This window comes from Natator depressus, chromosome 4 (assembly GCF_965152275.1).
Source record: "Natator depressus isolate rNatDep1 chromosome 4, rNatDep2.hap1, whole genome shotgun sequence".
Lineage (NCBI taxonomy): Eukaryota > Metazoa > Chordata > Testudines > Cheloniidae > Natator > Natator depressus.
In genome coordinates, this window is record NC_134237.1 from 106155977 (window position 1) to 106179751 (window position 23775).

The window sequence follows — 23775 nt, forward strand, 5'->3', positions numbered from 1 at the left end:
GCTGAAGCCAAAGTCTCAGTCTGGTCTCTAGGCAGGGCACTGTGTCCCTGGCACGTGGGGAGCTGGTCCTGCTTTGGGCCATGGGGCAGTGCCCAGAGGGCCAGGCTGTGCCGTGCACACCACTCCTGGCAGGCCCGCTTGCCCAGCACCGGCTCTTTCCGCCTGTGAGCGCCATGTCAGAGCCCCACCCCTTTCCCCACTCGCACCGCCTCACGCTGTGGGCCCCTCTCCACTCCGCGGGTGGCAATGGGGTTCCCGAGGAGCGATCCGGCGGCCGGACCCGGACGCGTGGGGGTAAGGTTCCCAGCCGGACCAGGAGTGGTTGCACCGCTTCCCCCTTTCGAAGCCGCTCGTTCAGTGTCTCGCGCGGAGCCGGGCTTCCTTCCGGCCGCCATTTTAGTTGCTGTTCCTGGCCTCGGGGCGCTGCCGCTGCTGCCCGAGGAGCAGAGAGCGCGGAGCCGCCGCACCCATCTCCGCCCGAAGCCCCCTGTTGCCGCTGGTACTATGTCCAAGCGCCATCGCCTAGACCTGGGGGACGATTACAGCTCCAACAAGAAGCGCGCCACGGCTGACGGGTGAGGGACGCCGGGGCCTGGCCGCGCGGCCTGTGGGTCGGGGTCGGTCCCTCTCGCTCTTGGAGCGGCTCCCGCCTAATCCGCTTTGTACCCTCGGCACCAGACTCGCTCCCTGCTGTCTTGGGTCTGGCCGAGGAGCGGGAGGGCAGGGATCGGCGGGGCGAGGGGCCGGCGGGGCGCGGCACACAAGCCGCATGGCAAGTCCCTGGGGGTAGGCGCGTCTCCTCGTCCCGTTGGGGGGGGAGGGGCGGCGGGCCCAAGAGCCCGGCGGCTTTCCAGAGCCTAGAGATGGCTCCGTCCATTCTCTCCAAGAGCCGGGAGCCCCGGTGCGGGGCAGGGGGCACGGCGGGGGCGCCGGGCGAGCTGGGTGGGAGCGGCAGGGAGCCGGCCCCTGCGCCTTTCCCTGCAGGAATCCGAAATCCTGGCCGGGGCGGGCTCCGATTTCTAGCAGAAATGTTCCTGCATCCGTGCAAACGGTGACCCCATCCGTTCTGCCGTTACTCGGCTCCTCGGGTCACTCTGGTCGCGGCCGGGTGAGAGAGTCCCGTGAGCCCAGGTCCCCGCGTAGCGCTGATCGGGGATCAGTATTTCTAAACTCGTGTCCTTAACACTCCGACATGGCCTGAACCAGATCATAGTTTTCGGCCCAAGGCTGATCATCTTCCCTCAGTAATTTAGAGTGATCTCGGCAACTTCTGTCTGCAGTTTTGCAAACTGCTGTTTACGAGTAACTGCTATGATTATCGAAACTGAAGTTGGCGGGGGAAGGGTACGACAAAGAGATTCTTTTGTTTGTGTTCTCTGCATCTTTCAGCATTTTGTGTCTAGTCAGTTTCACTGTTGCCCCTGTGTGATCAATTATTCCTCTTTGTGTGAGATTATCCGCAGGTGAACAAAAGAGGGGAAAGCATTACCAAAAAGAAAAGTAATTGTAAAATCACAAACACTGGAAGAGATGGTAGGAGACACAGGAGTGAATTTAATGACATAATTTATTTTTGTTTTTAGCTTACACTGAAAATTGATGGGGTGGATGCACGTTCAACAACAACAAAAGTTTAGGGAGTGTCCTTAAATTAGTTTACCTTTTGGTTGAAGCATTTGAATTCTGAAATTTAGAATAGTGTTCTGTAGATTTTTCTTGTTAGTGTGTGGACAACAGAAAAAGTTTTTAATGGAATCATTAAAAATGATGGAGGACTAATAGGAATTGCCACACTGGATCAAATCACCGGACCATCTAATCCAGTATCTCCTCTGTGAAAGTGGTTAGTAACGGAAGCTTCAGAGAAAGATGCAAGAAATGCCAAAGTAGACACACATGGAATAGTTTTCCCTTTTGGGAGAATTTTGTCCTAATCAATGTCGGTTGGTAACGGGTATATGCCCTGAAGCAAGAGGATTCATAGTCCTTATTTAGAAACAAATTGTTACCCTGTGTAATGCTGGTCTGGGTGGTCTCCTTCATAAAAGTCTGATCCTAGTGGTAGGCTTATATTTTCAAAGAAAAGGTGTGAAAAGCTTCTCATTGTCATGGGGTCTCCTTCTGCTTCCAGACTCTCCCTTCAATCAAATATCTATTTTTTGCCAAGTGTAGTTTGCATTTTTCCAGATTGACATTTTTCTAGTTGTAACTAAGGATACTTTTCCTGGCTAGTGTGGGGGCATAAGAAGACATTAATTTTAGCAAAATGTAAGCTTTAATTTAAAAGTTAAGTTTTACGCTTTTGCTATATTTATTATTGGTATTACGTTAGTGCACAGGGGCTTCAGTCACATCAGACCCTCATTGTAATGGTGTTGTTCAAACAGATAGCATGAGAGAGGTGCTGGCTCAGACAGTTTACAGTCCAAGGCCCTGATGCATCATCTTAAAGCTCATTGCAGGATTAGTACATGAATTAGGATAAAATGGAACAAATTTTTGAAACCAGAGGCACTGCAGAGGGAGAGTGAGGGTAAAAGTGACACAAAATATTGTAAAATTTAGGTCTGTTTTAAAGTAAATAAACAACATATTAATGGTGTCAGTAATTCTTACTGGTCACCTCTAGAGCCATACAATCAATTGAGGATCTAGAGATGGTAAATTAGAGCTCTTATGGGCCTTTTCTAATAAGAGCAGGGAGTATTGGCCTTTGCTCGGTCACTCAGCCACTTTTTAAAACAGTCTTGGTCTTAGAATTTGCAAAATACAAAAACTACTATGTGCTAACTGTAGCTGGCTGCAGTTTCATTTTTTTTTTTTTTTTGTATGTGGAAGCTCCCATGCCTATTCATCTACTTTGTATGTTAAAAAGAGGAATGGCCAGCAGCAGCCTAGGATGAATATGAGATGCTGTGGGGGGAAGTAATTGGCCATGAGCTCTCGTCACTAATTATTCTTTGATTTTTAAATATGTAAGTATAACAATTGTTTATGTAAAAAGAAAAGGAGTACTTGTGGCACCTTAGAGACTAACCACAGTGCATCCGATGAAGTGAGCTGTAGCTCACGAAAGCTCATGCTCAAATAAATTGGTTAGTCTCTAAGGTGCCACAAGTACTCCTTTTCTTTTTGCGAATACAGACCAACATGGCTGCTACTCTGAATTGTTTGTGTAGTTGCTGTACCTGACCACTGAACTGTTTTGAGGCAGTCTGATTTGTATCAACAGCATACTAGAAATTCTGTAGAAAAAATTGGGGTACTTGTAAGTTTTTAAAAAAATGATTTGTAAAAGACACAATTCCTATTTAAAATGTGTTAAGAGTTGTAAATAAGGTATTTATAAAATTATGACCAAACATATAGGCTAAATTATCTCTCTTGCAGCAAGAGACAATGCTGCTACCTTGAGGTACTAAACTTCAGTTTACTGGTAAATCTTTTCCAGGAACAAAACTATCAAGTATACTATATCCAAGTACAGTTGTCTTGTTTCAAAGGGCCAGATTTTCAAAAGTATCCTCTGGATTTAGGTGATCAGCTTTCTGTTGAAGGCTTAATTTTAAAAAGCGTTGAACACCTGCATCTTCAACTGAAATTAATCAAATAAGCACTGTGTAACTTTGAGTTCATGTCTACGCCACAGGACCCATGGCAGCATAGGCACCTAGTGTAGATGCAGTGTATGCAGGCAGACGGAATTCTCTTGCTGGCATAGTAACACCACCTCACCAAACAGATGTTAGCTAAAGCAACAGAAGCACTCTTGTTGGCATAGTTGCATCTACACTGAGGGTTTTGTTGGCATAGCTATGTTGGCTAGGGGGTGTGATTTCCCTCTCCCCACTCCTAACCACCATAGCTGTGCCAACATAACCTTGTGTATTCTAGGCCTGAAAATCAGACATTAGATATTTGAAAGATTGGCACCCAAAACTAGTGGTGGTTATTGAAAATATGGGTCAGAAATTTTTGAAGGGAAGGGGTATGTATGTGGACAATCACTAAATTTCTTAACCTATATTACAAATGCCCTCTTGGTATTTCAGAATTATGTCTTTCAATAATCTTGCTTTTCCAAGTTTGCTTTTGTTCTCATCTTGGATAGTGGAAATGTGCTTGGGTTCCATTCCTTCAAATACTATCACGTGTGCTTAACTTTATGCACTGTGAGTAGCCCCATTGACTTCAGTGTGGTGATTCTCAGTGCATAAAGTTAAGCATGAGTATACATTCCCCCTCCCCCCCCCCCGCCCCAAGTTTGGGGCCTTTGTTTTACTTGTGTTTAGTTAGTTTCTCATCTATTTCAGCATTTGGGTGCCACTAACACAATCCTGCAAAGGGTTTGGTTGCAATCATCCCAGGAAATTTTTGTAATTTAAAGGGATACTGTCAAATTAAATCACACTTCTGGCTGAAAATTTTCACCTGTTACAGTGATTCTAAGTGGTGGTTGTCACTGAAAGATGAGCATTTTTCCAATTTTTTTGTTTTGTTTGTCAGCTCTTTGTGGATGGTCAGTTTCTCCATTTCCCCTTTTGTTTGTGTGGGTTTCTCACGGAGTAATAGCGGGAGAAAAAACACTTAAAAAGAAAATGGGATTGTAAAATGACAAAAATTACCAGTGCGATTCAAAGCCAGGTGTAGAATATGAAACTACTTTTCATACCCCCCCCCCCCCCCCAAAAAAAAAAAAAAAGGACTAGATTGTAAATTGACCATGTTCCTTGCACAAAAAACCTGGTTCTGGTGAATTGGGTAGGGGAATTAGGAGAAACAGTTTTATTGGTCTATGGTCCTTGTTCTTTTGAAATCTAAATCCGAGGCCAAATTAAATTTGATACCCGTTTGAAGGCAACTTGTAAAACTAAAAGGCAGATTGAGTTTACTCCAGATACCTGATCTGAATATTCCCTCCAGCCTGATTGGGATTAATTTTAATTTGCAGTTCCCTCTTAATTTAAAGGGAATTTATCATACAGTTTAGGCCACACATTTGATATGCCATAGTGCATTTTGTACCCCAGTTTCTCTGCCTTTAAAAAACAAATGCTTTTACCCTGATTTCTCTAGCATTATTACTAGGAAGCTTAATTATGTCTATTTATAAAGTTTGTTTTTTGTGTGTGGGTAGGTGAATGTATCTCTGTGTGTGTATTCTCTCTCCCCCCCCCCCCCCACCCATTACTACAATTGGGCTGATGCTACTAGTCCACTATTCTATAACCGAGAGCACTTAACGATGCATTATACATTTCAGGTTCCTTTAGATCTAGATTTAGGGTAGAGTGGAGAGGGAAACTACTTTTAAATGCAGTTATAGTCTTAAAAGTCATGGGATTCATTTTTGAGTCTCAGTGACTTATATATCGAATTTGCTCAGCTTAAGTATAAAGGGGACTTTCTATCTGCTAGGGCTAAAAACTCTTCATGGTATGTGAGAATCAAGCTGTGTTCTTTCTAGTTCATGCATCATCATCAATAACAAAAGATTCGGCAGTTGGTACAGTTCTGCTACTGCACATGAGCAAGAATAGAATCCGGCTTCCTCCCATAACTATAAGTGGCTCTGTAGTGGTAGCAAGTAAAGGACTGAGAAAAAGCTGTCAGAAAAGTAAGGAGATATATAAAGAGAGCCTGGATCTTGATATTTATTACATGTATTAGGTTAAGAAGATGCTACTCTTGTAGTCACTTTTCTGACCTTACCTGTACGTAAAGGCACATGACAGCACTGATAAGCAGTGAGTGTTTTTGTAATTTTTGCATAACTAATATGGCATATGCCTCAGACATGAAATTTGGTCTTTGTAATGACGCAAGCAAGTGAACAGTGATGTTTTTCCTTCTCTGCCGTACGCTTAAGTGAAGCTGCTTGCAAAACTGTTTAAAATATTTACTGTGCATTCAGTTTGCATGAGCTGCATAATGTATTCCATGGTGAAACATTAGTTTAATACTTTCTTTGGTTCTTTTGTTCTAGATTAGCTCCTATTTCTTAGTTTTAAAACTACTGAATGTAAGGAAAAGAATCTAAACTCTTCATTTTTATCTAGTTTTCTTGACACTTCCTGCATACATTGGCTATATCCCGTCTTTAAGTATTAACTTCAACATTCTGTATTTTTCTGTGTCTGGAAATCCTTTTAGGAAGGACCGGGATCGTGACCGGGATCGAGAAGATCGTTCTAAAGACCGTGACAGGGATCGTGACAGAGAGAGAGATCGTGACAGAGAGAGAGACAAGGAAAAAGATTTGCGTCCTTCATCTAATTCTATGCTGCTTGTTGGTGGTGGATTACCACCTTTAAAACCAGCAATACTTCCACAGGGTATTAATCCATTCACAAACCTACCACATACACCTCGATACTATGAAATCCTAAAGAAGCGGCTTCAGCTCCCTGTCTGGGAGTATAAGGAAAGATTTACAGATATCCTGATCAGGAACCAATCTTTTGTACTGGTTGGAGAGACCGGGTCTGGTAAAACGACACAGGTGAGTTCTTATTCACTTGATGCTTCCTGCTTAAAGTTTAAGATTTTGTCACAGGGTGGAGTGTTTATATCCATGTTTTTTTTTTTTTTGGGATTACTATGATAAATTGTTTAGTATTGTGTTAACAATTTTATTTCAGTATCTTAGTGACACATCACAAGTCTTACCCTCTTGAGCAATACTTGTTTAATGAACTTTTCAGTTGCGTAATACCTAAAACATTGATCTCTATTTTGCACATAATTTTAATTTTAAGATGCTAGTCCAGCTAATGGGTGAAAACTAAAGGAAAAGCATTTCTCAAAAATGTGTGTACTGCTGTTTTTATGGCACTGAGTGATCTTAAGTTGAATTTAATCAGAAAATTGACATACAAAAATCTAATGTCTCAATAGTACTTGAATATCACTTTGTACTCTAAAAGATACATTTAATGTCAACACTTATGAAGGAGAGAAATTCACGCTTTAATGATAGTGAAACAGTGCTACAGAGGTTAGGTGATTTATCCATGACTTCACAGCTAGTCTGTGTTAGAACCAGAATTAGAACTTATTTCCTGACTACTGCCCTGGGCTATGCTCATCAAAGAAACGGAAGCTCAAATCTTCCATACTCCGGTCGAAAGAGAACATTATATATTTTCTCTTTAACTAGTGGTGCTTCTAGTTGTTATACTACTTCTATATGTTGCTGGCTCCTTCAGAGGACAGTGGGATGCCTTTCTATATCCTAGGTAGAAATCTCCCTGGGTTAGATTTGTACAGAATACATAGGTTTCCAAAGCTACTGGTGCATTGAACAATGTGATATTTAGATCTAAAGGCCTCCTGCTAACCCACCAGAGATTTGGGGACTTACAAAATAAGCAAGACATTGGGAGTGGCACACAGAAGTGGATCTGTTAAGGCGTCAGAAAATTGCTAGTTTGAATACAGGTACAAACACTATATAGCTCCTGGTTTCTCCTCAGGGGGGCTGATGTGGAAAAGTCCTTTATTGAATTACATGCATAAATCTCCCTGCATAGGCAGAAGAATTGATTCATAAAGACTAAAAAAAATTTAAGTTTTTAAACAGATTGTAATGAATTTGTAGCAGGTATTATGGAGATAGATTTTAGACAAAAATAAAATTTGAGGCAACTCTGAATATACAGATCCTTTGGAAAAGAAATGTTCTCAGAAGTCCATTAAAGAAATCAGTCACTTTAATATATAAAAGTCCATCAAGTATACTAACTGCAGCCTCTGAGAATTCATCTGCAGTGGTATAAGGTGGCTTGTATCCTTCATATGAATGGCTTAAACCTCCAGTATTCTTGGTTACAATGTAGGTCACTTGGGTTAAAATTTTCAGAATTGACTGAGGGACTTAGTAGCCTAAGTCTTAGGCCATGTCTGAACTATAAACTTTGGTCAACACAAGTTAAATTGGCATAAAGCCGCCATGGGTAGTACATCACTTGTGCGCATGCATGCTTGTCGTCTTGCATCGGCACTGTGTGTACTTGCTAGGAGTGCTTATGTCGATGGACAGTGCAGAGCACCATAGGTAGGTATCTCACTGTGCAACCTGCCACTGTCCAGCATGTTGTATTTTGGTAAGTTTTGACAATGCATAATGGTGCAGAAATTAGTCACGCAGGCATGAATGGGTGCAAAGGGTCAACTTCCCAGCATGAAATTGTTTCCAACCCATAATGTCATCTGTCCCATAATATTGTGCCTTTTAAAAAAATCCCATGAACCTGCTCGGCCATCCTTGCTCTCTGCCATCTGGAAGCATGGATCCTGTACAGCTCTGCTCTGTTGTCATAAGCATTGCAAGCACAGAACAGCTAATCTTCCGATATTTGCTGGGCCACAGAAGAACTGAATCAACAGGGAACATGATGATTTCTTGGAAGACAGATTGGTTTTGTACATAGCAAGAACCAATTCAAGGTTGGCAGTGGTGTTCACAGAACAGCTTCAGGTGATGTGCTGCTTCTGGGCCCAAGAAATGAACACTGAATGATGGGATTGCATGGTAATGCAGGTTTGGGATGAAGAGCAGTGGTTGTAAAACTTTTGGATGTGTAAGGCCACATTCCTGAATATATGCGCTGAGCTCACCCTAGCCTTGCAGTGCCAGGACAACAAAGTGAGAGCTGCACTGACAGTGGATAATGGAGTGGCAGTCGCACTGTGGAAACTTGCAACGCTGGGTCATTATTGGTCAGTGGTAAATCATTTTGGAGTTGGAAAATCCACTGTAGGGGCTTTTGTCATGCAAGCGTGTACAGCTGTTAATTGTCTCCTGCTACGCTGGACTGTGATTCCTGGCAGTGTGCATGACACAGTGGATGGATTTGTATCAATTGGATTCCTGAACTGCAGTGGAGTAACAGACAGTACACGCATCCCTATTTTGGTACCAGACCACCTTGCCACAGACTACACCATTAGAAAGGGCTATGGTTATGCAAGCATTGATGTATCAGTGGGGCCACTTCACCGACCTTGGTGTTGGCTGGTCAGGCAAGGTGCATGATGCTCGTATCTTTAAAAACGGGACTGTTCAGAAAGCTACAGGCAGGGGCTTCCTTTCCTGACTAGCGGATTCTGACTGAAAAATTTGAAATCCCAATAGTGATCCTGGGGTTTCTAGCCTACCCCTTGCTCTCCGGTTCATGAAACTATGTACCAGCCACCGCAACTGCACCAAGGAAAGATTCATCTACCAGCTCAGTAGGTGCAGAATTACAGTTGAATATGCTTTTAGTAGACTGAAGGGATGCTGGCGTTGTTTACTCACAAGATTGGATCTCAGTGAAACAACGTCTCAGTGGTTATAGCTGCCTGCTTGCTCTTAGATAGTATCTGTGAAGCAAAGAGGGAAAAGTTGCTATCATGGTGGAAGTGGAGCGCCTGTCTGCTGAATTTGTACAGCCAGGTACAAGGATTATAAGAAGACCTCAGTGTCGAGCTGTGTGGCTCAGAGGCTTTGAAAAGAGCACTTTAACAGTGAGCCACAGTAATGCATTGTGGTGAACTATGCTTTACCTGGCCCTGCTGTTTTGGTGCTTGGTGTACACCGATGAATACAACACTGTCAGTGCTCCTTAATTTTTCAGTGCTTGGTGTACATTTGATTATTTTTCACTGACCCTATGAGTTTTGGGTCACTGTACAGTAACAAGTGGGTACTTTCAGAACTGCTAGGCACTCTGCAGCATATGTTGTGAACTAATAAAGGTTAATTACTTTCCAAACAATAGAATTTATTCAATAACAAAACCAATGCAAAGAAAAAATCTGTGCAATTTAAAAGCAAATACATTTAACGGAACAGAACTTAACAAGTGGAAAGAACATATATGTCCATTTTACCTACACAAAGAGCAGCTGTGGCATTCAGAGGTGTATGTGAGGCGTGATTGTCTTTAATGATCCCAGAGAGGAGTGGTAGGGTTAGGAATGCGGCTCTTGATGCCATGTGGAATGTTGAGGGGGAGATGTAGGGAGGTGCTGTAATGGAGTTCTCCATGGATTGCAGTGGGAGGCGAGCCCAGGATCATTGAACCTGTAGGTCCACAAGAGTTTGCAGCGTCTGTGTTTGCTGGTGGAGAAGCCCCATTATGTTCTGGAACTCCTTTTTTCTGCTGGGACTCATGGATTGTTCTCCTCTGCACTCTTTTCCTTCTCCAGGTTATCTGCAGTATTCACCTTCCAGGTCCTTTGCTCCCATTGGCTTGCAGGATCTCACTGAAAATGTCATCCCAAGTTCTCTTCTTTCTCCTCCTTATCTGGCTCAGGCATTCCACTGGTTTGGGGAGAGAACCCCTTAAGGCTGCAATGGCAGCAACTACGATTAAAGCACACAGAGGTACTGTTGTTGGTATAGTCACAATGGAAGGTGCATGTTAAGATTCAGAGCTCCCTTGCCTTGCTCTCTTAAAGTTTATTAAACAAGATATGTTTATTGACACCTCTGCCAATAAGTGATTGCATCCTTGCTGAAAATGCAAAACTCAAGTCCATCTTAACTGTGGAACTGTAATTTGCACTTCCATAATGCTCTTAAATTTTCCTAGTGTAGACTGACCCATAGAGATAGTAGCTGCTCCCACTAGGAATCTCACCACACAGAACAGAGCACTGTTCAACATACCCCCAGTGATGCCTCTGCCCTGTGTATGGTTTATGAGAACGGAGGCCGAATACATGGGGTTTCTGAGCACGTGGGGCAACAATGCACAAGGAAAGAATTACAGGTGAAAACCTGGTTCTATTGACATTAATCGTAGTTTTACCACTGACTTCCATGGGGCCAGGATTTCACCCTGTAAACTTTTAAGCAGTGAAGGTTTTTTAGTAGTTGAAGAATCTCATTTAAATCCTTTAAACAGTACCTGTGTCCTTTTCCTTACCCCTGCACCAACAAAACTAACAGAAAAGGAACTCTTGGCTTGATTACGTTATTCATTTGACTTGATCTGTTTTTAGTTGTTGTTTTTTTAAAGAACTCTACTGAATGTTCGTTTGGTTATTATTTTGGCCTGTCACAAATGTATCCAGTGTAGACTGTTACCTCTGCAGCCCCTTGTCACCAGGTTCATGTGGTGTTTGAAAATCTCTCGCCTCCCTTAGAAAGCCCGTCTGTGTCAAGGGGCTGACAAAGCTAATGAAAGCTCTTCCTGATCCCTTTGATATCTGTGAAATAGCTTCAGGAAAAGTCCATTTTCCTGGTGGCAGTAATTTTGGCTCCTGCAGTGGCTTCAGATTCTTATCGATCCACATGATAAGTTTTATAAGGACCGTGTGATGCTATAGATTTATTCTAAATTCCTACCAGGGATGATGACTGAGTTCCACTTTATTGTGAAACAGTCATCTTTCTTTGTGCTTGCATGCTGGTCCTGGAGAGGCCTTTCTTTGTAAACTTGATGTAAAGAGATCTTTGGTTTTTATTTGAATCAGATTAAAGCCCTTAAAGTCCACCCAGCTTTTTTCATTTAACACCATTATAGTAGATTCTGCTGTTACCAAGAAAACCACTTCTAAATGGCTGTCTAATTATATTTCTCACTGTTGTAGCCTGGCAAGCCTGCTGTTTTAAGGTCATGTTGAGACTTACTCTGTTTGTAGAGGTGATGCTTCAGCAACTAGCCTCAGACTTGCATTTTTACTGGTGTCTTGCAAAGTGGCCTCATTTCTTCTCTTCACATGTGTGAAGCTCTTGTGTGCATGTTTCTACTCAGGAATCCAAGTGCCGATTATCTATGTTAGAGAACCTATTCTTTTGCCTATCTTGTCCAAACTTTTCTGCTCCTTAGGGTTCTTTTCTGTTCAGATGTCTCTGTTATCCTTCTTTTGACAAATTTTAGTAGGTACTCTAGGCCGGTGCTTCTCAAACTATCTGATGTGGCGGACCGGCAATTTTTTTCCCCCAGTGTGCCAGGGACCGGTACCATATTTGCCAGGGACTGGTTCCATATTTGTGCCATATTATTATAGTTTTCACATGGGCACGTAGCACATCAGATCAGAAAAACTAACATTCTTCACTGTATTAATTGGAAAGGGAGTGTGGTGTACATGCGGAGATGTTCCCATTTAAATACATTGAAGACTGAAAGGCTGTGTGTCTGTGCGGATAGTATAAAATGACTATTATTCGTTTACGATCCAAGAACATATTTGAACATTCATAGTAATATTAATTTATATCGGAAACAATATAATATAATAAAATAATAAATATAATAAAAATAAATTATAATATATAAATATATATTTATATAAATATAATATTATATATAATATAAAGTTATATATTTATATACATATAAAAATAAATTATAATATAATAAAAACAATATAATAAAATAAAAGTTGGCAGACATTTATTTTGTTTTTGTAAACAATACAATATTACAATACAAATAAAAAAATATTAAAATCAAACCAGCAAAGTCTTCTAACAAAGATATTATAAAAAAATTTATTAACACAATAATAGGCATGTTAAAACCTTAACCTTTACTAGTGTGAAAGGTGAGCTTGCTTCTTCTTTGTCAGTGTATCCAGTCGTGGTTCAATTGAGGACAGTGCCACACTCAATGGAGAATGACTATCCATACTATTCCTGTACTTTGTCTTAATGACATCTATGGTTGAAAAGCCAGTCTTGCAGAGGTATGTTGAAGGAAATGGGAGAAGAGTTTTCAGAGCAATTTCAGTAAGCTCAGGATATTCTACTTTCACTTTTATCCAAAAGGAAGCAAGTGATGTTGTAGTTTCGAAACTCATCTTCAATCTTTCGTCAGCAGCCAGCTCCAACCGTTTATCCTCCATAGTGACAGTTACGTCATCTTCAGTGGAACAAATGGATTTCGGATCCATCCAGTCCCTTTCCGTGGATCTTTTTCTGCTGGAAAGTAAAACTCAAAACGTTCTGCCAAATTCGTCAAATGTTCACTGATTACATTTCGTAGAGATGTAACATCAAGGTCTTCACCTGCATTGGTGGTGATTGTCGCTAAGTTGTGAAACATGTCATAACAATCTCTTGACACTCGACTCTTCCATACTTTTAGCTTTCGTTTCTGTCCGTCGATCTTGTCTGCCATTGTAAGACACGAAGCCATCTTTCCCTGCATGGAGGTGTTGAGATCATTAAAGATGGCAAAGGTACCAGCCAAATAAGCCAGCTTGGCTATCCAATCCATATCTTGGAACAATTGTGACCAATTTGTTTTTTTTTGTCCTGAAGAAACTCGGCAGGCTCGTTTCGGAGCTCAAATACTCTTGACAGGACTTTTCCCCTTGATAACCAACGTACATCGGCATGCAATAGGAGCTCCCATATCATCGCATAATGCAGCAAATAGTCTTGAATTTAAAGCATTTGCTTTTACATGGTTCACAGTTTTTATGACCTCGCTGAACACACTGTTTACTTCTGTTTGTAGTTTTTTTTGTTGCAAGACTTTCTTGGTGAATGAAGGAAGCAGTGCGTCAACTTGCATTCGGGTGCAAACACCTTAATCTGGGTAACCACTCCAGAATGCCATCCTGTCATTGTGGCAGCACCATCAGAACATATGCCTACACAAAACTTGAGTCCAACCCATATTTGTTAATGATGTAGTCGCTCACAGTCTTGAACACTTCAGAACTAGTTTGTTTTTGTTGGTAGTGAAGCAGAAAACAAAAACTCTTCAAATCACCCTCATGTTCAAAGCGCACATACACCATCAGAATTGCCCTATTAACAACAGCTGTATATTCATCAAGCTGCAAAGAAAAGTACTTTGCTAATTTAATCTGTCCTATGAGCTGCTCTTCCATATCCAATTCTGAATTGGAATTAATTTGCAAACTGTACACCATTAAATTAGGCTTGAATAAAGACTGGGAGTGGATGTGTCATTTCACAAAGTAAAACTATTTCCCCATGTTTATTCTCCCCCACCCCCAACTGTTCCTCTCACGTTCTTGTCAACTGCTGGAAATGGCCCACCTTGATTATCACTGCAAAAGGTTTTTTTCTCTCCTGCTGGTAATAGCTCACCTTACTTGATAGCTTTCGTTACAGCGTGTATGGTAACACCCATTGTTTCATGGTCTCTGTGTATATAAAATCCCCCTACTGTATTTTCCACTGCATGCATCTGATGAAGTGAGCTATAGCTCACGAAAACTTAAGCTCAAATAAATTTGTTCATCTCTAAGGTGCCACAAGTACTCCTTTTTCTTTTTTTCACTTTTTCTTGACCATCTGGACGTTTGTGATGGCTTTCCCAGCTTATCTTTTCCTAATGTATTCATTTTCATTCACACAGTCTCACAGAAACCTTCAAAGGTATACAGACAGCAGTATTCAGCAGAATACATTGTAAATCAAGCCTTGCTAAATCTTATAACTAAAACAATTCACATTGGGGCTTCATGCCCTCAACATTAATCTATTTATCATAGACACAATACAAAATCCTGTCTCTTACTAACTAAACTTTATAACAGGTCCTAATGGTAATGCATATTGGAAACAGGATCCCAGTCTCAGATGGTCATTCCTTTCTGTTACTCAAAAAGGGTGGCTGGCAGAATGAAATCAAAGTTTACATCAATTCTTATAGTACAATTATAAAATCCTGTACCTACAAAGACTGTCTATTTGGCTTTAGGTGTGTGGTGCTCAGTTGTCTCCATCTACTTCGTAAGGGCTATGGCATGATAGGATAGAAAATAATTATTAAAATTTATAATATTATTAGTACTTAATTCAACGATCAGTGGGTTTGGACGGGGTTCCAAATGACAAACGCGCGGAGATCTGCATGACACTCTTTATTCAACTTCTTGATGGTAACTGCCGGTGGGGCGGGGTCTTTATATGCGAAGGAGTGGGGTAAGCATGCGCTCGCACGTCTCATGCAAAACGTGCTGTAGCACTATGGTATAATTATCAATATTATAATATGTGCTTCTGAAAACATATTTAATATTGTTGACTTTTATCAACTAATGATTATTCTTGGTGGCATTCCGGTGCCATTTTAAAATTTATACTATTATTTCTGTCTTTCTGTCTGTCTTTCCTGGAAACTCGCCATGGACTGGCAGCCAATGGCTTGCGGACCGGCACCAGTCCACAGACCACCACTTTGAGAAGATCTAGACCTCTTGTATTTTTCATGTTTAATCCTAAAAACGTTGCTTTTTCAGTATATCTGTGTTTGCTTCCTGTTGCAGCTTGTGGATTTTTCTGTTGCATTTAGGATCTCTGGCCTTGTCAGTTTCTTCGAGTAGCAATCTATAGACAAACATTTTTGAAGAAAAAAGTACTTTCTTCTATTAAGAGAAACTTACCTGGATTAAGTCATTCATCCTCCATGTTTAGTTGGATTCTGTAGTTTTGTTTGTATCTTTCTCCTTTTGCACTTCGTTTTAGCTCTTAATCTAGGAGTATTCTGAAAGGAAATTACTAGGGGCCTGGTTACATTGACATTAATGCTATGAGAGTTCTGCTTGACCTCTAGACCCATGACTGGTTATCCCTGGAGATGTCTTCAGAGAATGTGATTTACTGAACCTCTCATCAAATTAAGAGTGTAATCTAAGTATATTTCATTTACTATCTTCTGCATGTCAGATTGTTATCAGAGGTGCAGATTATTCTTTCTGTATTAAGAATAAAGTTTAATACAGACTGTAAATGATGGGGGTGGGGGACTAAATCTCCTGTCATTGGATCAGTAAATTGCTTATTAGGCAAACAAAATAAACACGTTCTGATTCCATTGGTAATACCAGGAATTCATATCTGTTTGGTAAAAGTTAGGTTCTCTTCCTGTTTCTTTAGGAACTCTAACTAAATGGAGATGCCAGACTTTTTGTTCTTTTTACTTCTCACTATGATATTTTAAGGTATTTTCTGGTTCAGCCAAATTTTTAATACTTGAGTATTTTTTTCAAGGATCTGCACCTGTAATAAATACTGTTTAATTTTAAAGTGCGCTTTATAACGTATTTAAACAATTTTATAGCAATCTTCAAGGGTATGTCTGCCGTGTGGCCTTAGCCCATGCTTCTACATGTGTGTTTGCCCAGACCACTTTGCCATTCACATACACAGCACTCAAACAGGTGCTTATTTATATTTTGAATCCATGCTTGCTTGCAGGGTGGGAGTTTGTTTTAAGGCCTGAGCTGTGCTTTATCTCTTGCTGAACCCACCCTCTTTTCAGTGAGGACCCAGGCAATACTCAGTCCTCCAGTCCCTTTCTAAAGTTACTCTACAGGGTCTGACAAGTTTTCTCATAATTGACTGAAGAGGAATGTTAGTGTCTCAGCACACAAAATCATGGGATATGCCCCCAAAGACATCTCGGTGAGTTTGGGCAGGAATAGGAAGGACACAGTAACACGGGTAGAGCTTTACTCTTGGAGCTGTAATTCTCTAGCCAAGGTAGACTACCCGAATGCTCGACCCAGCTAACTGCAGTATAGACACACCCTAAAATGTATACATTAAGGCTTCATGAAACTTCATATGAGTTTACTTTTCTTAGATGCCATTGGAGTGTCAGCACTTCTGCTAAACTGAGGTCATCTGACAGTTGCTTAAATGTACAGCCAACCAATACTCTTTCTCACTAATTTGAAAAATGGCAGGTTTTGTGAAAACTAGTACTATTTAATTGTGAAGTATTTTATCTTCATTTTGAATTAATACAAGTGTACTTCTCATTCATTCCACAGCCTCACATCTATATTTGATCCAAGTTATTGGTAAATGGATTCAGGAAATATAAATGTAACTTATCCTTCTCATAATTTGCTTTTTTTAAAATACCAATAAGCCAGCTGACTCCTTGCTTTCTCCAAAATAAAAAAAAAAAAAATCTTGCCTTCAGTTTCTAATTGAAGTTTTAGGCTGTAAAACAGAACTTTTATCTTTAGATACCACCTGCTGCAACAACTACTGAATAAATTTATGTTGCATCTGAGTGGGCATTTAAAGTGTATTTAAATTACAAATTTGTTCTTGACAGATCCCTCAGTGGTGTGTTGACTACATGCGGTCTTTACCTGGACCTAAGAGAGGTGTAGCTTGTACCCAGCCTAGGAGAGTAGCTGCAATGAGTGTGGCACAACGAGTTGCTGATGAAATGGATGTGATGTTGGGCCAGGAAGTTGGTTACTCGATTCGATTTGAAGATTGCAGTAGTGCAAAAACAATTCTGAAGTAAGTATTGTAACAGTCAACAAAAAGTGGACAATTGCCTATCTTGGGTAGCAGGCTTGTGCAGGGCCAAAGGTTTTGATTGGGAGTCTGGAGGTAGCAAGGTTGTGAGAGAGGAGAATGGGGAAAATCTGTGGGGACAGAGGGCTATGCCCAGAAAGAGTAGGGGAAAAGTGGAGCTTAAGCTCTGGGGGACCTGCAGATCTGGTGGAGGAGAAGTAAAAGGTGAAAGTAACTTGTCTTTCAAAAATCCTATCATATACTGGAGATGAATTGTATACTAATGAATTGCATGAAGTTCATTAGAACAGGTGCTGTCTGGAGCTACTCTCCCAGTACAAACTCTGGGTTGTTCTACCACTGTGGGTCACAGGAACAGTCCCAGTCTCTCCTCGGTTTTCCAGTCAAGACATTATGCCCCTAAAACTCTCTTCTACATCCCCAGTAACTCCTCTCATCTCCTTGGTTTCAGTATGCACATCTTGTAGAGCAGCAACTTTGGAGTTGAGGGGAATGAGCAATCATATAAAGTGGAGCAGAGTGATAAAGTGGGATGCCTGTACTGAGACATTTGTGCATCGAGGGCTCCTTTTACACTGCTCCATGGTGCACTGAGGTTGTAGTAGTGGAGCCCCAAAAGTGCTGGTGTACTTAGACACACGCTGGGTTTTCCCTCACCTAGTCCTGCGCAGATTTGGAGTCCCTCCCCCTAGACTCATGGATATGCTTGCTAACGTCCCATCTCCTACAAGTCCCTCATCAGTTATGCTCCCTGGCTCACCATGGGCATGTGCAATGGTCAATTGGTCAGTCAAGCAAGTAGACTAGTAGTGTAAGGAAATAAAAGCTGACCATCTGAGCAGTTCTGTCCATTAATTGTGGTAAGATTCAGCTTACTTGAATAAGGAGGCACCGATCTATATATTTCAAAATTCACCTGTAGCTATGAAATTATATGAAATCCAGAGAAAATTATATGAAATCCAGAGTTATGGGGGCTAAGGTTGTTAGCTTGAGCAAGTGTGTAAAACACTGGACGAGGCCCACTTATTATCTTTGCATGAGTTGCAAGCCACGTTCAGGTAGTTCATTACCAAAACAACCCAGAGTATTTCCAGATATGAATAGTGTGATTCCAATGTGTATCAAAGCAAATGTCAAAAACTTTCACAAAAATACACCTTCCCACCAAAGAATAGCCAATAGCTCACCTAGAATGTGGAAGACCAGGCAGGGGGGACTTGAACCTGGGTCTTCCACATTACAGGGGTGTTCCTTAATCATCAGGCTATTGACCCAGTCATTTTCTCTCTCTCTCCTGTTGGAGCTGTTCCATTTTGTATAAAAATTCATTGAGCCAGATAGAGAGATGATAGCCTGGTGGTTAGTGCCCTCATTTACGATGTGTGAAGTGCAGGATAAGTCACTGTTACAAACTTCATTAAAAGCTGTAGTGTGGACAGGGCCTAAAGATGATTTCTGTGTTGAGTTTGAAGAGAAAAATACTTAGGGGTTTTGTGTTTTTTTAGCTGAATTATCTATTTACACTACTGGTGCATATGCTAAAAAACCTGTGATGGCAGAATGAAGCATAAATTTGTTTTTAGACTCTGGTCATTATGCTGTTAACATTCATATTGGCTTTCAGAGGGGTAGCCATGTTAGTCTGTGTCAGCAAAAACGGGGAGTCTTTGCGGCACCTTAGAGACTAACAAATGTATTTGGGCATAAGCTTTTGTGGGCTAAAACCCACTTCATCAGATGCGTGGAGTGAAAAATACAGTAGGCAGGTATATATATTACAGCATGTGAAAAGATGGGAGTTGCCTCACCAGGTGGGGGGGCAGTGCTAACGAGGGTAATTCAAACAGGGTGGATGTAGCCTATTCCCAACAGTTGACAAGAAGGGGTGAATATCAACAAAGGGAAAATTACTTTTTGCAGTGACCCAGCCACTACCAGTTTTTATTCAAGCCTAATTTGATGGCGTCAAGTTTGCAAATTAATTCCAGTTCTGCAGTTTCTCGTTGAAGTCTTTAACACCATCAAATTAGGCCTGAATAAAAACTGGGAGTGGCTGGGTCACTACAAAAAGTAATTTTCACTTTGTTGATATTCACCCTTTCTTGTCAACTGTTGGGAATATTCTAGATACACCCTGTTTTGAATTAGCCTAGTTAGCCCGTATCCCCCACTTGGTGAAGCAACTCCCATCTTTTCATGTGCTGTAATATATATACCTGCCTACTTTATTTTTTCTCTCCAGGCATCTGATGAAGTGGGTTTTAGCCCACAAAAGCTTATGCCCCCCAAAATTTATGAGTCTCTAAGGTGCCACAAAGACTCCTCGTTGGTTTTTATTCATATTGGGGTAACACTTACAGTCCTAAACATGAAGATTTCTCTTGAACTGTTTGCTTTAGGAAGATAGTCGTTGCCCCAAAGAATTTTTAATCTAAAATTACATACAAGTGAGTTGTAGCAAACAATAGGAGGGAATGGGGTGTGGAAGATGAGGGTAAAAGTAATAAAATTAAGTGGACGCATAGGATAATACTATGCAAAATTGTGCTTTTTAAAAAATAGAAATCCTTATCAAACTACAACTCGTTGAGCTTTAGCTCTTGTTGTACCCAATTCTCTTGATTAAAAATGTGACTCTGGGCCTCACAGCCTTTTTTTTTTTTTAAATTGCACCTTCCTGTAAACATTTAGCCTGGGTGGTGCTGTTTGGGGGAGGGATGGGGAAGATAAAACTGTAGTGAGTGAGAAGGAATTGTACTGTGAAAAGTTTCTACACAGCTGATACTTCAATATTAATTTGGAATATTTAAAATATTGTTTGTCCTCAGGTATATGACTGATGGTATGTTACTTCGTGAAGCTATGAATGACCCTTTGCTGGAGCGCTATGGTGTTATAATTCTTGACGAGGCCCACGAAAGAACATTGGCTACTGATATTTTGATGGGAGTTCTGAAAGAAGTTGTAAGGCAAAGATCTGACTTGAAGGTCAGTAGCAATTATGCTTTGTAGAAGCCAGTATATACTCAGGAAGCACGGAAGTATAAAAGAAATTCTGAGTATGGATTTCACTATGCTTACTAATAGATTTGCTAATAAGGGTCATATTTATCTTCTGATAAATATATGGCTTCTATTCTCTTTAGTGGAAGCCAAGTAAATATAAAAGTAGTTTGTTATAAAACTGTTTTCCTAATGTTTCTTTCAACATATTAAACAGAAGAGAACTTTTCCCACAAATGCTTATTGGTTGAGTGGAACACTAAAGCAAGGAAAGTTGGAATGAAATCTTCAATTTGATCCTTAAATCATACATTTTAACTTAAGTTTCTCACTGTCTGTGTATTAAGTATAAAGTTCTGTAGATTCTTGATGTTAACTTTGGAGTAATGCTGTTTTCCCTTTAACTTACAGGTTATAGTTATGAGTGCTACTCTAGATGCTGGCAAATTCCAGATTTATTTTGATAATTGTCCTCTCCTAACTATCCCTGGTCGTACCCATCCTGTGGAGATTTTCTATACTCCAGAGCCAGAGAGGGATTACCTTGAGGCGGCTATTCGAACAGTAATCCAGATTCACATGTGTGAAGAAGAGGAGGGAGATCTTCTACTCTTTCTTACTGGACAAGAGGTATCTGTTGTATTCTTCGTTGTAGGAGCTAGATTCAGAAGCTTATACATGTGAAGGGTTTAGTTGTACATTCATGTTTTATTCCCTGACTTTCAAATGTGGAATTGATTGATTAAGAAAACAGATTTTGGGGAGTGAGGCAGGAGATAAATGTTGGGCTGACTCTATATGATATGAAAGATGTTTGTTAAAACAAAATTACTAAGATTATTTAAGGGCCAAGCTTTTCTATGTAGAAACCTAAAATTAGGTTCCTAGGCTCATATTTAGGACTAAATAACTTGAAATTGAAAAGTGCTGAGCACCCAGTAGCTCCTATTGACTTGAATGGGAGCCTCTGGGTATTCTGCACTTTTGAAAATCAGATTGACTATTTATTTATGTTCCTAGATCCATTTTTTTGGAACTTAAACTTTATATTCTTGTTTAAAAAAAAAAAAATTGGCTCTGATAGTTACAGAAATGTGTGTGTATTTGTGAGACTTAATTTTTGAAGTAGCTTTGAGAAACAGGTGGGGATATCTTTATAACTATAAATAGCCAGAGTGGTATTTCTGAGGAGATTGTGACTGTACTGATACTTTGGAGCAGGAGCTTTCAGACAGTAGAGTAGAACTGAAAATACAAACTATTTCACTATACACCAGATCCTTGCTAGAATGCGGGATTTGGGATCCATGCGCGGATCCAGGCACAATTAAATTACAGGAACTCCTCACTTAGTCATTCCGGTTAACATTGTTACGTTGCTGATTAATTAGGGAACATGCTAGTTTAAAGTTGTGCAATGCTCCCTTCTAACTTGGTTTAGCAGCCGCCTGCTTTGTCCACTGCTTGCAGGAAGAGCAGTCCGTTGCAGCTAGCTGCTGGGGGCTTGGAACCAGGGTGGACCAGCAGCCCCCCTAGCAGCTCCCTGCTCCCCTAAGTTCCCTGTGCAGCAGCTGCCTAGCAGGCTATCAATTGCCGGCAGTTCAGCTGTCCCTCGCCCATTGCCATGTGCTGCTCCCCGAGCCTCCTGCTTGCTGTGCGGGGGGGAGGGAGAGTGCAGGGGGAAGAAGGGGGCTAATGTCAGGGTGTCCCCCTGCACCCCTTACCCCATCTTCCATAGAGCAGGGGGGACACATGACAGTCCTGGAGGGAGCTTCCTGGTCTCGGCTTGCTGATCTACTTAACAAGGCAGCATACTTAAAGGGAAAATGCGCATAATCTCGCGCGCGCACACACACACACACACTCTGTCTGTCTCTGTCTGCTGTCCCTCCTTTCCTGCTGCCTTGTAGAGTGTGAGAGTTAACCCTTGAGGGCTCAGCCAACTGCTAGTTCATCATTTAGCAGTAAGGCATTCCTTGGGAAATATCCCATCCTCTGACTTCACCACTTCAACCAAGCTTCACAATCATCATTGCTGTGTACCAGTATTAAATTGTTTTGTGTGTGTGTGTATTATAATATAATACCGGCTTTTGTATGGTGAAAAACTTTTCCCTGAAACCTAACCCTCCCATTTGCATGAATTCGTATGGGGAAATTGGGTTCGCTTAACATCGTTTTACTTAAAGTCGCATTTTTCAGGAACATAACTACAATGTTAAGTGAGGAGTTCCTGTAATTAAATTTGGGATCCATGGCTGTGACCGCGTTATATGTGAATTTGCTCTATATAGACGCGCGTTCTAGCGAGCGTCCGGTGTATATAAAGTGAGGATTTAGGTTTTTCAAAGTTTTAAAATTCTGTCTTCTCTTGTTTAAACTTAACTGTTTTTCCGACATCCTTTTGTGCCAGCCAGGACGGTGGGTGTAAGTGTCCCTCCCTGTAATTAAGAAATGGGGGTGGGGGAGGAGGTGAGGAGATGAAAGTTGTGTTATGAAAGTGGCTGGCTGGATTAATGTCCTCAAAATCTTGTGTTCTGCAGAGGGTGAGATAGTGTTCTTGCTGGTTGAACTGGGTTTTTTGGTACATATTGTGAGATTACCTAGGGTACAGTCTTGACAGCTAAACATCTGTGTCCCCTCAATTCTCCAACCTGGGGTGCCTTTTACACTGCTTTGCTGTGAGAGCAACCACTTCTGGTCTGCTGTCACACAGCCCCCACCATGTAAATTACTCCCAGCTATACAGTATCAGTGCTACAGCCAGACACTCTCTTGAATTACACTGCAGAGCAACACCTGCAAATTCCCAGCCCCAGACTTTCCCCCAGAAATGTGCATCTTGTACTGCCCAGCACCTTCCTGAACAATACAAGCTCATATAAAGGTTGTCATTTCTTTAGTAGAAAATGATATACACAAATTCTGTTATCCCAAATGAAGCTTCCCCACCACTTCAATCTAAATGCACACTGGTTTAGATAAAATAAGTTTATTAACTACAGAAAGATAGATTTTAAGTGATTACGAGTAATGAGGCATAAAAGTCAGAATTGGTTACAAAGAAATAAAAGGTAAAACATGGCTAATACCTAATTTAATAAGCTAAACGAATTCAAAAGGTTTCTCTCACCACTTTTCAGCAGTCTTATGAGTTGAATTCCTTTCAGCTAGGACCCCCTCCCCCAGTTCATTGTCCTTCAGGTGGTAGCGATGCTGTGGGCAGAAAGAATGGGACAGGTATTTTTGGGGTGTCTGTTTCCCTGCCTTATAGTTCTTTTTCTTTGAAAATCATCTCCAGCTGACGTTCAGGAGACAGTCTGTGGAGATGGGAACTTCCAGCAGTTTCTTTGCCAAGATGTAAATTTCTCGCTCACACACTTTTTCCTGCCAAAGAATGGCCACTTGACCAAATGATAGTCCATTTGAGCTTGTTGACCTCTCACCTTCTGTTTCTGAGAGAGCGGTTTGTTGCTTTTTTTTTTTTTTTTGCAGCCTTGGAATATGTC

General features: G+C 41.1%; 1 protein-coding gene across 1 annotated transcript in view; it reads left to right on the plus strand.

The window, feature by feature from the left end:
• The first annotated feature begins 335 nt into the window (after positions 1-335).
• Positions 336-23775, plus strand: part of DHX15 (DEAH-box helicase 15) — a 68362-nt gene continuing 44922 nt past the window's right edge. Inside the window, exons 1-5 of the mRNA XM_074951594.1 lie at positions 336-575; positions 6154-6502; positions 17049-17242; positions 20092-20251; positions 20678-20896. Coding sequence (XP_074807695.1) covers positions 505-575; positions 6154-6502; positions 17049-17242; positions 20092-20251; positions 20678-20896 — 993 coding nt within the window. The 5' untranslated portion in view covers positions 336-504. The remainder of the gene's footprint in view (positions 576-6153; positions 6503-17048; positions 17243-20091; positions 20252-20677; positions 20897-23775) is intronic.